The sequence below is a fragment of the Chaetodon trifascialis genome, chromosome 20 (assembly GCF_039877785.1).
Source record: "Chaetodon trifascialis isolate fChaTrf1 chromosome 20, fChaTrf1.hap1, whole genome shotgun sequence".
NCBI lineage: Eukaryota > Metazoa > Chordata > Actinopteri > Chaetodontiformes > Chaetodontidae > Chaetodon > Chaetodon trifascialis.
Window position 1 is genome coordinate 23,558,662 of NC_092075.1, and position 14,633 is coordinate 23,573,294.

General features: G+C 42.1%; 1 protein-coding gene across 1 annotated transcript in view; it reads left to right on the plus strand.

Annotated features, from left to right (window-relative positions):
• Positions 1–14,318, plus strand: part of reep5 (receptor accessory protein 5) — a 53,167-nt gene extending 38,849 nt beyond the window's left edge. The window contains exons 4-5 of the mRNA XM_070988493.1: positions 11,302–11,470; positions 13,187–14,318. Of these exons, the coding sequence (XP_070844594.1) occupies positions 11,302–11,470; positions 13,187–13,236 (219 nt within the window). The 3' untranslated portion in view covers positions 13,237–14,318. The remainder of the gene's footprint in view (positions 1–11,301; positions 11,471–13,186) is intronic.
• The last annotated feature ends 315 nt before the right edge of the window (positions 14,319–14,633 follow it).

The window sequence follows — 14,633 nt, forward strand, 5'->3', positions numbered from 1 at the left end:
GAAATTAAATCTTGAAAAAAAAAGAGCCCACCTAGCCTGCCGAGGGTTGAGTCTCTTTGCTGACCTGATGTACTCTACATTCTTGTGGTCGGTCCAGACCAGAAAAGGTTGTTCTGTCCCCTTCAACCAGTGCCTCCACTCCTCCAAGGCCAACTTAATGGCCAACAGTTCACAGTCCCCCACATCATAGTTCCTGTCAGCGGGGGAAAACCTGTGAGACAAGAACGGACAAGGGCGGAGCTTGTCGTCCCTCTCAGCCCGCTGTGAGAGTACTGCCCCTGCGCCCAGGTCGGAGGCGTCCACCTCCACCATGAACCACCACTTGGGGTCAGGAAGGATCAACATGGGAGCGAAGACTAAGCTAGTCTTGAGTTTCTTGAAGGCAGATTCTGCCTGAGGAGACCAAAGGAACTGCACCTTAGAAGAGGTTAGAGCATGCAAGGGAGAAGCAATGTGGCTGAAGTTGCATACAAACTTAGAAATTTGCAAACCAGAGGAACCGTTGGACTTCTTGTCTGGACGTGGGAGTAGGCCACTCCTGGACGGCCCTGACCTTCTTAGGATCCATGCCAACCCTCCCCTCAGACACCACAAATCCCAAAAATGAAACAGTGGAAACATGGAATTCACATTTTTCAGCTTTCACAAATAGTTGATTTTGCAAGAGCAGTTCAAGCACCTGTCTAACATGTCCCTCATAAGTTGCGGGATTAGGCGTAAAATCAAAACATCGTCAAGATTTACAAATATAAACTTATTCAGGCATTCGCGAAGGACCTCATTGACAAGAGACCGAAACACAGTAGGAGCACTAGTTAGTCCGAAAGGCATCACTAAATATTCTTCCACTCATCCCTCTCCCTGATGCAGACCAAATGATAAGCATTGCATAGGTCAAGTTTAGTAAAGATCTTTACGGCTGACAGACCAGGAAACTCCCCCTCGTTGATCTCCTCCTGTGACTTGGGCACCCCCCTAGTGCTGGAAGACGGTGAGGCCAGGAAGCACCACGTCTTACAGTTCCCCCCATGAGAGTATCTTGCTGGACAGCCAATCAGTATGGGGGTTATCTTTGGTTAACCAGGGATAACCCAAGATGAGAGGATGTTGGGCAGAGTCAAACATTGGAGAGTTATTAACTCAGTGTGTGAATCAGGAAAATTCAGTGTCACTGGAGGTATGCGGTGGGTGACAAGATGCATCACATGACCGTCTAGAGAAAAGGAGCCCAAACAGTCCCCTGTGGTGCTCCTGTACTATTTTCCACGGTCTCAGACAGAACATTGCCCAGTAGAACAAACTGTGGTCTGTCTGTCAGGTAGTCAGTAAGGCAATTATAGTATTAAATGCACTAGAGAAATCAAACAAAGTGATCTCCACAGGGCTGCAGCAAGGGAAGGAGAAAGCTTGAGCAGAGGGGGGTTATGGAGGCCATTGTGGATAATGGTGAGGTGTGAAGGGGTGCGGGAATGCAAGGCCAGTGTGAGCTATGAGCTAAACCTGTTGAAAAAGTGGTTTAGCTCATTGGCCCTCTCAAAGCTGCTGGCTGCTGGTCTGTCTCTTGCCTTGAGCCCTGTGATCATTCATAGGAATTCCTTCATTCCTGTCCACACACCCTCCCCTCTGTTCTGCTGGATTTTAGCCTCCAGCTTCCTCCTGTAGGCATCTCTGCTCTGCCTCAGCTTCTTCCTCAGCTCGTGCTGAACACTCCTCAGTTCTTTCTCATCCCCTGACCTGAAATCTTGTTTCTTCCTGTTTAGCAGACTTTTCAGTTCACTGGTGATCCAGGGCTGTTGTTGGAAAAGCAGCGCACAGTCCAGGTTCATGGTCTGTTCACAGAATTTGATGTACTCTGTGATACACTCTGTCAGGCTGATGTCCTCCCTCCAACACATTCCAGTCTGTTGTCTCAAAGTAGTCCTGCATTGACTCATTAGCCTTCTGAGTCCACCTCCTCACTGTCCTTGTGGACACAAGCTGCCTCTGGGCAAGAGGGACATACTGTGGTGCTAACAACACCAGGCTGTGATCAGCTCTGCATAGGGGGGAAGGGCTGTGACACTGTATGCATCCTTTGCGTTAGCATAAAGTGGGTCTAGTGTGGTGTTGTCTCTGGTGGGACAGTTAATAAACTGGTGGAATGTTGGCAGAGTTTTCTCCAAAGTATTGTGATTAAAGTCCCTAGTGACTACAAATGCTTTTGGTTGCTGCGTTTGTAGCTCCGCTACGGTGGAGTGGTTGACGACACACGCTGCTTCCCCGTCAGCCTTTGGAGAGATGTATAAAGTGATCGTGATGGCGGACATGAACTCCCAAGGCAAATAATCCCCACAGCTAGCAACTCAATGTCCAGGCTACAGAAAAGTCCCTTAATGGTAACATGTCCAGGATTACACCACTTCTCATCCCTCCTCGCTTCTTTTTACCACTCCAAGCCACTGCCCCCACAGCTGAAGCTGAAGCTGGGTACCTCCACACTCCGGTCAGGGATGTCTGAGTGAAGCCACGACTCAGAGAAGGCCATTAGTGTTAAGAGTAAGCACACGCCGAGACCAGAGGAAGGCGAACTCACAGGGATGGCTAAGAGAGAACACAGGACTAAGGCTGGTAGAAATCAACAGAATGTTTATTAACCAAAGGTGTCCACAAAAACGGGCAAACGAAAAGCGAGAGCACAAAAACACTCTGCACAGTTCAACTAAAGGTGTCCTCCAAAATGGGAAAAAACTTAGGGCGAGAGCACAAAAAATACTCTGTTCAGATGAAGCTCCAACTCCTCTCACGACCGAGGCTGGGCTGGGCTGAGGGCTTATCCACAGGGCAAAGGCTCCTGGAAGAGGGAAGACAAAACACAGGTCAGTGAGGTAAGCAGACGATCTGACGAATACTGGAGGGAAAAGCTGGGGTTAAATGCAGCTGCTGATTAGGTGGTGATGAGCTGATGATCTGCAGGTGTGAGAGGAGGCAGGCAGGTGGAGCTTGACTGACAGGTGCAGCCTAACTGCATGGTCCTAGACAGACAGGGGAAGACAGACCAGACCACAAGGGGGCAAGGAAAACGCAGGGAAACACGGGGAAAAAAGGGAAGACAGAGCTCTGCCTGACAATTAGGTTGCACTGTCAGTATTACCAACAGAGTCTTAACCAGTGTGACAAGCTTGTCTGCCTTATTTGCCAAGGAACTCACGTTTCCAAAAGCACAGTTAAGAGACTGAATTAAAAAGAATGGAAAAAAACACACAAAATGAAGAAAAAACAAACGTAAACAACGGAGGTACTGCAACAGGCAGGTTACAACTAAAAAGGATTTGTTAGCCAATGATTTGACATTAAAAAAAAGCTCTAGGGATTCTGTGATAGAAGAACAAAAACAATTTTAAGATTACCGAGACAGGTACCAGATGGTCTGTGATTACTAGGATGTGTTTGACCATGCCACTGGCAGTTTAAGATCACCAATATGTTAAAGGGATTGGAATGACAACAGTAATGGTAATAATAAAGGGGGCGAAATTGTGTAAAATAAGTAGATGTTCTTTTGTTCTTTTTCCCATGTTTCTTTTATCCCTTCTTTTCTCAAATGTTAGTCAGAATAACATTATTGAGTCATAATCATCACCATCATTAATGAATAAGTTTATAGGTAAATAAATGATATACACACACACACACACACACACACACACACATATATAAACATATATACATATACACATAATGCAGTACTATAATAAAGTAATAATCATTGCCACAATAAGAGTAATCATAGTAATAAGCTAGTTATTATGAAATAATATTTAGTCATTAGTTACATTTCCCTGTGTGTGTGTGTGTGTGTGTGTGTGTGTGTGTGTGTGTGTGTGTGTGTGTGTGTGTGTGTGTGCATGTCTACATGAATGCACGCATATCTGATGAGGTGGCCGTAAATTGTGGTTGGTTCTCAGGCAAAAAAGACGCAGGTTAACTGAATGGATGAGTGAATCAGGTTTGTAGAAAGGTGATGAGTGGTGACCAGATGGAGAGGGGCTCTATTGCAGTGTGTTGGTTGGGGGCAGGTAAGTTTTCCATAGAGATATGATCCATAAGTAAATTTTTCCATGTATTTTTCCATTTTTCCGTGTAATGTTTGTGTTGTTTTTTGATTTCCAGTTCATGAGGATAGTTTTCTTGGCGATAGTTAGGGCTATGAGGAATAATTTGTTGTTTGATGTGGATAGGTTAGTTGCTGATGTATCCCCTAGTAAACAGAGAGTGGGGATGTGGCAGCCCAGGAAGGCAGAGAGTGACTTTGTGACCTCAAACCAGAATTGTTGAATGTGTGTGTAGTGCCAGATGGCGTGTATGTAATTGTCCAGATTATTTTGAGTGCAGTTAGTATAAATTTCTGATGTGAAACCCATTTTAAACATTTTTTGTCCAGTGAAGTGAATTCTGTGGAGTATTTTGTATTGTATTAGTTGTAAATTTGCATTCTTTGTCATGAGGTAAATGTTTTTGCAAAATTGGTTCCAAAAGCCGGCATCAGGAGCAATCGATAAATCTTTTTCCCATTTTATTGTAGGTATGGATATGGTTTTATCGACTGAGATATTATTTTATATATTTTGGATAGGAGTTTTTTTGTTGAGTGGATATTAATTAAGTTTAAGCTTGTTGGAGGTAGATCAAGATTGGTAGCCGTAGACTGTGTAACTTGAATCGATGATTTAAGCTGTAGATATTCCAGAAATTGATTGCTCTCGATGCCGTACTCCTGGACCAGGTGTGTGAATGAGACCATAACGTTATTTTGATAGATGTGTTTTAAGTGTGTGATGCCTTTTTCTGACCATGACCTGAAGTAAAGCGGTTTCTTATTGCTGAGATAGTCCGGGTTATTCCATATAGGGGTGAATGTAGATGGTGCCAGGGTGGAGTTTTGACTTTATGGAATTTCCACCAGGCTGTCAGAGTTGCTGATATGGTTAATGTTTTAAAACAGTGATGGTGTTTAATGGATTGACTGAGAAAGGGTAAATCTGAAATGGTAATGTTATTACAAGCTGTCTGCTCAATGTCTAACCATGTATTGTCTGACTGAAGGGGGTGGATCCATTTGAATATATATTGCAGTTGATTTGCTAAAAAGTAATGATAGAAATTCGGTGTTGCAAGACCTGCTTGTGATTTTGGTTTTTGTAGAGTTGTTAGTTTGATTCTTGGTGTTTTGTTTTTCCAATAGAATTTGGTGATAATTGAATCAAGAGATCTGAACCAAGAGAGGGTGGGTTGGGTTGGAATCATGGCGAAAAGATAATTTATTTTGGGGAGTATTGTCATTTTGATTGTTGCTATTCTACCCACAAGTGAAAGTGGTAAGTTCATCCAACGGAGAAGGTTATCAGTTATTGTTTTGAGTAATGGGGTATAGTTAAGACAGAACAACTCTGACAGCCTGGGGGAAATATTGATACCCAAGTATGTGATGTGATTTGTGCATAACGGGATAGGTGGTGTGTGGGCTGCCACATCCCAGCTGTTACTTTGCAAGGGGAGGATGGAAGATTTATGCCAATTTATAGAGTAGTTAGAGATGTCGGAGAATGTTTCTATGAGTTTAATTGTTTCCGGGAGTGATGAATGAGGATTTTGTAAGAAGAGCAGTATGTCGGGGCATAAAGACTAATTTTATGATGTGCGTTCGGTGTTTTGATTCCAAGGATGTTGATGTTTTGGCAAATTGCTGCAGCAAGGGGTTCGACGAATATGGTAAACAGAGAGGGAGAGAATGGGCATCCTTGCCTAGCCCCTCTGTGCAGTGTGAAAGGTTGTGAGGTTAGTCCATTTGTAATTACTGTGGCTGAAGGTGCGGTGTATAGAATTTTAACCCAGTTAATAAATGATTCCCCAAAGCCAAATTTTCGCATTGTGGAGGTGAGAAATAACCAGTTAACTTTGTCGAATGCCTTTTCTGCATCTAATGTGATTATGATGGTTCTTTCTCTTTGTTGTTGTGAGTAGTCCATTAAATTGATTGAAGAGCACGCATGTGTTATTAGATGAATATCTTCCCTTGATGAACCCGGTTTGGTCAGGTTGGATTATGGATGAGATTAATTTTTCCATTCTGTGAGCTAGAGTTTTTGTAATGATTTTTATGTCTACGTTGAGGAGAGAAATTGGGCGGTAGCTGGCAGGTAGTGATGGATCTTTGTTTGGTTTTAGAAGTAGTGAAATTGTCGCTGTATTCATGCTTGCCGGGAACCTTGAATTTTGTTTTACTTCGGTTATTACTTTCTGGAATAGTGGTGCTAAAATGGACCAGAAGTGTTTATAGAACTCAGCAGGGAAGCCATCAGGACCTGGTGACTTGTTATTTGGCATTAGTTTGAGGGCAATAGAAAGTTCTTTATCGGTTATTGGTGAGTCAAGTATAGCGGCTTGGTCTTGAGTAAGATGGGGGAGGTCAATGCTGTTGAAAAATGAGTTAATGTCTTGTTGGTCTGGGTCATTTTCTGACGAGTATAAGTTTGCATAAAAATCTTTCAAAATGTTGTTTATTTCTTCTGGTGAATGTGTTAGCTTCCCTGCTGAGTTCTTAATGACGGAGATAAATGTTTTTTCCTTTTGTTGCTTAATTTGGTTTGCCATGTATTTACCAGATTTATTATTGTGGTGAAAATGTCCCTGCCGGAGTCTGTGTATTAGGAATTGAGTTTTCTTATTCATAATTTCATTCATTTGGAATTTATATTTTCTTAGTTCAGTCTGAGTTGTTTCTGTTGGGTTGTATGCATTAATGTTTTCGAGCTGCTTGATTTTTTGGTTTTCTTTCTTTTTTTTATTAGCGGAAAATGAAATGATTATACTTCTCAGAACTGCTTTACCGGTTTCCCAAAGAATGGACGGAGATGACTTTGGGGAATCATTTATCTCTAGGAAGGATACCCACTCCCTTTTAATGAGACTGTCGAATTCTGAGTCATTGAGAAGGGATGTATTAAAGCGCCATCTAGTGTTAGGTTTATGCGGGCTGATTCTGTTCCATGTAAATGTTACCGGGGCATGATCACTGATAATAATAAGGTGAATAATTGAGTCTGATATATTGGATATAATTGAATTGCTGGTGAGAGGGAAGTCAATGCGTGAGAATGATTGGTGAACCGGTGAGAAGAAGGAATATTGTCTTGCAGCTGGGTGTTGCAGCCGCCAACTATCGCCACGACCAAAATCATTCATGAACTGTTTTATTGTTTCTGTGGATTGCCAGGTACATTTATTGTTTGAGGTGATGCTTCTGTCAATTGACGGATTGATAACTGTATTGAAATCACCTTCTATTATGATTGGGCAGTTTGAGTTGAGTGAGATGGAAGAAAAAAAAATATGAAAGAAGGATGGGTCATCAGTATTCGGGCCATAAACGTTACCAATTGTGATAGGGCTGTTGTTGATTGAAATGTTAATGATGATGAAGCGACCTTCCGGGTCTGTAATGGTGGAGTTATGGGTAAATGAGATTTTGTTGTTAATTAGAATAGATACCCCTCTTTGCTTGGTATTATAACAAGATGAGAATATTCGGTGGAATTGTGATGATTTTAATTTATGATGGTCTGAATCGGAGAGATGAGTTTCTTGTAGTGAACATATGTCTGTTTGTAGTTTAGTTAGATAATTGAACATCTGTATCCTTTTTGCCTGAGAACCAATCCCACGGATGTTCCATGATACAAATTTTAGTGGTGACATTTTATGAAACGGGAATTAATGTTGATATAAGTGTGTGCGTGTGTGCTTAAGTAAGCATATGTGTGTGCTGGTGTGTGTCTGTGTGTGCATGATGAGGTAGGACCCGCAAACAAAAAAACATGAAACAGAGACAACATACATCTATAACAGCACAAATAAAGGTGGAAGGGTCTGCCGAGACATTGAAAAAACATAAAGGTAACAAACAAAAAAAAATAAAATGCCAGGGGGAGACCGTTGTTGTTCAGGGCACATACTGTGGAATACAGTGAGACATAGGTGCAATGATGAATTCATGATAATTCATGATAACAGTGAGGTGAAATGAGTGGTGAAAGATTTGGGGGGGGCAGAGTGAAAACTATGCGTGTGTGTGTGTGTGTGTGTGTGTGTGTGTGTGTGTGTGTGTGTGTGTGTGTGTGTGTGTGTGTGTGTGTGTGTGTGTGTGTGTGCGTGTGTGCGTGTGTGCGTGTGTGTATGTCGGTGTGTGTGTGTGTGTAATGATTCAGAGGGAGAGGAGAGAAGAGAAAAAAAAGGATAACATTGTGTTGAGCGGTATGTTTAGAAGAGCCAGGGGGTTATGTCTTTTTTACGGAACAGCTGTCCATCTATGTAGAGTTTGTCCACTGAAAGTACTGCTTTCTTTCCTTCTGCCATCATTTGTTTGCGAATGGGATATAACTGTTTGCGTCGTTGCATGATTTCTTTCGGGAACTGATCACTGAGTCCGAAGCCAGTTCCTTTAAGCTGCCTGCCCTGACATTGGATTTGTTGTTTTTGTTTGAAATGTTCAAATTTGGCAACGATTGGACGTGGACAGTTGGAAGTGTTGTTTTTCTGACCCAAACGGTGAAGACGGTGGAACGTGATGTTGTTCACGGTTTCAGTGGGAAGTTTGAGTTGTTGAATCATAAAGTCCTTGACTGATTTTTCCAGGTCGTCTGTGGGGTGTTCGGGAATACCAGTGAAAACAAGATTTTCCCTCATGCTGCATGCTTGTAAGTCCAGAACCGTTTCACTCATGGCTTTATTGTCGGCGGCGATAGACGTAAGTTCGGTGGTGAGTGTGTTGACGGATTAGTTGAGTGATTGGTTTTCCTTGGTAAGTGAGCTGATTTGTTCCTGACTGAATTCCAGGCTCTGGCGTAGAGCCTGGAATTCCTTATGCAGTACTTCAATGAGCGCTAATCTGTTGTCGAGTCCGGAAAGATTATGTTCGATGGTGAGAGAGAATATCGCCTACCTCGTTGCAGCATGGAGGTTTTGGAGCAGTAGATGGTGTTGTACCTGAGCTAGAGGATGAAGCCGGTCATCCTCGATTTTGTATTGTCCTTGTTCATAGTGCAAAATCTGTCGAAAAACTTGTTGATGTATTGTTCCAGGTGGTCCAGGTCGAATGGTGTTGTAATCCGGTCAAGATAAAGAAACACGGAATGAGGGAGATGGGAAAGAAAAAGGAAAATGAAAAGTTTTAAGTCCGAGGATGGGTTTGTTTGGCTCGTTGTCTAGCAGCCGGGCGCCGCCCTAGCAGCCCGGCGCTGCCCCAAGCAGCCGGGCGCCGCCCACCACAACTACTTTCAAGCCATCTCTCATCTTCTATCTCTCAACACACGCACACTTCCACACACTTATGCCACAAAGCCGGTCAAATCATAATGAAACAAAAGCAATGCATATACGCACGCACACACAAACTCACACTGCCCTTCAACACCCTCAACATACAATGTGAAAATACTCCACTGGTGCCTGCTCATCTCTGTTTTGTTTGTTGTTTTTTGTTTTGCCGTGTCTTCACTGTGTTATTTGGATGCTTCTGTCATGTCACATGTCTCATGTCACGTGTTTTGTCCTGTATTGCATCACTTAATAAAAAAAAAAAAAAAGGGATTGGAATGATGTCTGCCTAATTTCTGATAGACATCTGAATCTATGATGTCTGTCGTTACTGTTGTTCAATAGTTCACCAATTTGACTGAGCTTCAGTGTGGTAGCTCCTTGATTGATAGCTATGGCTGAGGAGCTATATCGGTTGGTGGTTTGATCCCTGGCCTCAGCAGTCCACATGCCAAAATATCCTTGGGAAAGATACAGAACCCCAAAACTGTTGATGCTGTGCCATTGGTGTGTGAGTGGATAACGCTCATAATGAGCAGGTGGCTTAGGTGCCGTATGAATGTGTGCACAATGGGTGAATGCAGACTTGAGTTGTAAAAGCGCTTTGAATGGTCTTGGGTGATGTGAAGCAGAGGGTCTGGTGAGGCTCTCTGACTGTGCAGGCTGACCATGATGCTCATCTGTGTATTCTTGTTTTAGCACAGCATACCAAGAACATGATGCATGTTTGGATATACCTGTACCTCAGGCCTAAAGTGCTATTTAGAGTTCCAAAAGATATTGAAATTGTCAATGAATCTCATCACGTGATTGATGCATTCTGATGTCAGCCATGTTCAGGTCAAGGAGTCTGCTGAAAGATTCAGTGCTGATATGAATACATGATTTGACTGACAGTCCATCAGTTCCTCCAGTAGCAGGCAAAAGTCTTTTTTCAGGACATCAGAGCCAGTTTTCCTTTGCAGAATGTCAAAACATCCAACATGAATAATAATTTTCCAGTCAATTGGATACGTAGAGAGGATGCCTGGCAGTAAGTCTGTTAGCTCTCTGACAGATGTGTCATTCATGGTGAGGCTTTCAGTCTTTGCCATTGTTGCATGCTTGGTAATCCCCAGTCAGAAAGGGTTTCTGGCTTATGAGATGTAGGTTTACCAGTATTATTTCTGGCTAAGGATATCAGCAAAAAAATGGAAGCAAAGCAGGGAGCAAGCAGGAGAAGTGTCTTCTTTGTAGGCCAGCAGGAAATAATTTTAGCCAGTCCATTGATCCTCTCTCCCACTGTAACCAATCCACTCAGCCTCTCTGACCTACTGTAACCAGTGCCGTCAGGTTCTCTGTCCCACTATAACCACTCCACCCAGCCTCTCTCTCCCACACTAACGAGTCCACTCAGCCTCTTTCCCACACTAACGAGTCCATTCTGCCTTTGTGTCCCATTGTAACCAGTCCACGTGCCCTATCTATCTCACTACAACCAGCCCACTTTCTCTGTCCCACTATAGCCAATCCACTGAACCTCTCTCCCACTGTGACCAGTCCACCCCGCCTCTTTGTCCCACACTAACTAGTCCACTCAGCCTCTGTTTCCCACACTAACCAGTCCACTCAGCCTCTCTATTCCACTTTAACCGGTCCACTCAGCCTCTATGTCCGACTATAATCAGTCCACTCAGCCTCTCTGTTGCGTTATAAACAATCTAGTCAGCCTCTCTCCCCCACCATAACCAGTTCACTCAGCCCCACTATAACAGTCCACTCAGACTGTAAGTCATACTCAGCCTGTCTGTCTGACTGTGACAGTCCACTCAGCTTCTCTGTCCCACTGTAACCAGTCCACTCAGGTTCTCTGTACCAGTATGAATAGTGTCACTAGTGCAGCCTGTGATGTAACTGTAATGTTTGTGTCTTGTTCTGTTGTGATCAGAGAGCTCTTGTCTTCTTTCCCAGTGTGCCTTCTTGGTGTGGTGCATGGCTCCGACTCCCTCTAATGGATCAGTCCAGATTTATAACCGCATCATTCGACCGTTCTTCCTCAAGAATGAAGCCAAGATTGATGATGTGGTGAAAAACCTCAAGGACAAGGCATCAGAAGCTGCTGACAAGTTCAAAGATGAGGGTGAGTAAATTAACAGGTTTGTGTAGTGTTCACCGTACATCACATATGTCAAACTCAAGGCCTGTGAGCCAAAATCGGCCCACAATAGAATTATCTTTGGCCTGTATGATAATATATAATTATTATTAGAGCTGGCCCCCCGGTATATTGCATGCACCATTGGTACTACATGTCCCACAAGGCACTGCCAGTGCGTTGGCACATCAATCAAAGGCCCGCAAGTGAGAGTCCCTGCCCCACTTGTTCATCAGCAGACTGATGGAGCTAGTTACCTGTGGTCAACTTTCAGCTACCCTTTCCTCCGAAAAATGGCTAAACAGAAGGTGGACTTTGAAAACAGGGGTTTTCAAGGCAGGTGAGAGGCAGAGTATATGTTTGCAGATATGAAGGACAAAGCTGTTTGTCTTCTGTGCTGAGACAGTGTGGCTGTAATGAAAGAATGTAATGTAAGACACTATGAAACGAAACATCATGACAGGTAAATTACTCTGGAAAAGCTGCATAAGAGCTATAAGAAACGGAGTTTTCTTGTATTAATGTTTAATGTTATTGTTTATAGATAAAAACAGCAGGGGTCTCAAGTCCCATGCATTGGGTGTGAGACACATGCATTTCAACCCATTCACACGCTCACACGCCGCACCTTGTATTTCTCATGCAGAGAAATTACCAGTATAATGCCCACCAAGTTTACAGACACAGCGCACGCGTGCACACACACATACACACACACCTGCACTAAGAAATGGTGAATTGAATAAATATTATTATTTGTATGAATTTATTTATCAGATCACAATATGAACTTTTTGAAATTAATGTGTTGAACATGTTAGTAAAGAGTTTCTAGCCAACATTCACTCTTTTTTATTGCTATTTTTGGTCTACCAAGTCCTGAGGGAAATATCTCTTTTCTCTTTAGCCATTATGTTCACCAGGTAATCTCCAGCTGTTTGTCTTCTGTTTGACACTGAGCAGGTAGTGTACAGTGGGCTTTTAAAGCTTTTTCCTGAAAACAGCTACCTACTATGGCTGAAAACAATGCTTTGAGAGTGATGAGAGTGAATCAGAACAGTTAGGTTGTGGACCAGACAACTAATCAATGAGCTGAAACTCACTATAAAGCTCCACAAAGAAAAGGGGAGCTGAAGTTTTGATTGATTGTCCTCTGTACGTTCATCACTATGTGCAATGTCTTTTCACATTGTTGCAAATGACATGTAATAAATTGGTATAAAGATATAGATTATAGCTGTTTTAGTGGTTCTTAAAGAAGACACTCACAAAACTTCCAAAGACTGATAGTCAGGTGACAAACTTGCTAGCAAGCAAGATTTAGCACACATATAACATTCACCGGAATTTATTAATTTAATAAAATTATTTAGCTTAACTGCAGTGAGAACTAGTCATTTATATGAAATTGTTTTATATTAGAGACAGGCTCTAATTTGTAATTATTCGTTTTATACTGAGTTTAAAATGATTCTCTGTTTTCTGTTGTGCTCCTCTTTTAATTAGTGGGCAATTGTGCAAGACACTGACTTTAAAAAAACAGGTGATCGTGGAGGAAGTGTTCAGTTTACCTGTTTAAGTAAACTGAACACTTCCTCCATGATGCACACTTCCACAGCACAAATTCCAGTAGCACAACTGTCCTGTCATACTCACCACTCTGGTGAATACACCTGACATTTGTGTCTAATTTGTCCACAGCCAAGAGAGCCACAGCAAACATCATGTTTGAGGAGAAGAAGAGCACCTAAGGAGGCTTCCTGTCCTCACTGAAATCTCTGGAGCTGACTCTGTTACAGAAGAAATGTTGCCTTGCTTGTTTTTTAGAGATTGTGTTCAGTAAGAAACCTTAATCTTCATCTAACCTATATTAGATGTTACATGTTACATGTATACATTAAAGCCATTCCCCAGGTCAATTTACTGATTTAACTTTGCCTTCTGGCTGTCAGATGATTGTACTCTTACCCTGATATGCTTTATGAACCAAATAAAAACAAATTTGCTGAAGTGGTTCTCTGATTTTGATTTTTTCAGTATATTGGGCGCTGCAATTACAAAAATGGCAAGAATTTCTAATTTCTCCAAAGCTTCTTTATAAGTTGATGTACTTTTTGATTTGTATACATTATAAGGTTTTCATTCGTTAAAAGGAAAACAGGTTAAGTAAGTTTGTTTACAGGTACCTTCAAGTCGAGCATTTTTGACTTATATCTAGACTCTTTTTTTTTTTTCAACACTTATTTAAACAAGTTCCTTGACAATGAGTCTCACACACAGTTATACATAGATAATGTGTGTACATACAGTACCAGTCAAAAGTTGGGCCACACCTTCTCATTCAATGGTTTTTCTTTATTTTTTTTTATTTTCTTCACTGTAGATTAATATGCTTTCTTCAGCATAAAAATAATGTTAAGCAGGTAAAATAGGCACTGGAAAAAATTCTTTGTGCGAAGAAGCAAGAATTGCACGTTTCCCTTGTGTCATTAATGTCCGCTGAAGAAAGCGAGAGACAAAATACATGGTTTGCTGCAAAAATGTTGGTTGAAAATGGTTTCATTGATGGTGTAAAAGAATGGTTAAAAAATAATGAAAACAGTGGTGATGTGGTTGATGATGTTCATCCAGAGGAAAAGCACCCATAGCCGTAAAAGCAGCAGCAAAAGTGGTCACACAACAGCGTCTACCTACATTAAAGCAGAGGCAGCTTGAACTTGATGCTGAGATTTAGCTGCCTCTACAGCAAAACTGGCAGTTTTACAGTCTGCTTCAGAATGTTCAGTTGGATCCAAAGCATCATCAGATGGAATGAATTCATACCTGCAAAGGCAAAAAGGACAAAAAATCACTTCCAAAGGTCTCAATCCTGCAGCAAATCCATATGAACCCCTGACAACAGGTGCAGTGTCACAAACCAACTTACAAGTATGTCACAAGGACTCAAGTGCATGTAACACACATTGAGGAGTGTTCAAAGCTGAAGAGGAAGAAGCATCAGGACAAAATTATCTTCCTAAAAGAAAAAAAGGATTTGTTTTGGCTGCCTGTGTAGTGGACACATGAGCAAGGATTGCAATAGGCACCTAACTTGCAAAGAGTGTGGCCAGAATCATCCTACCGTGCTTCATATTTCTTAAAAGCCAAG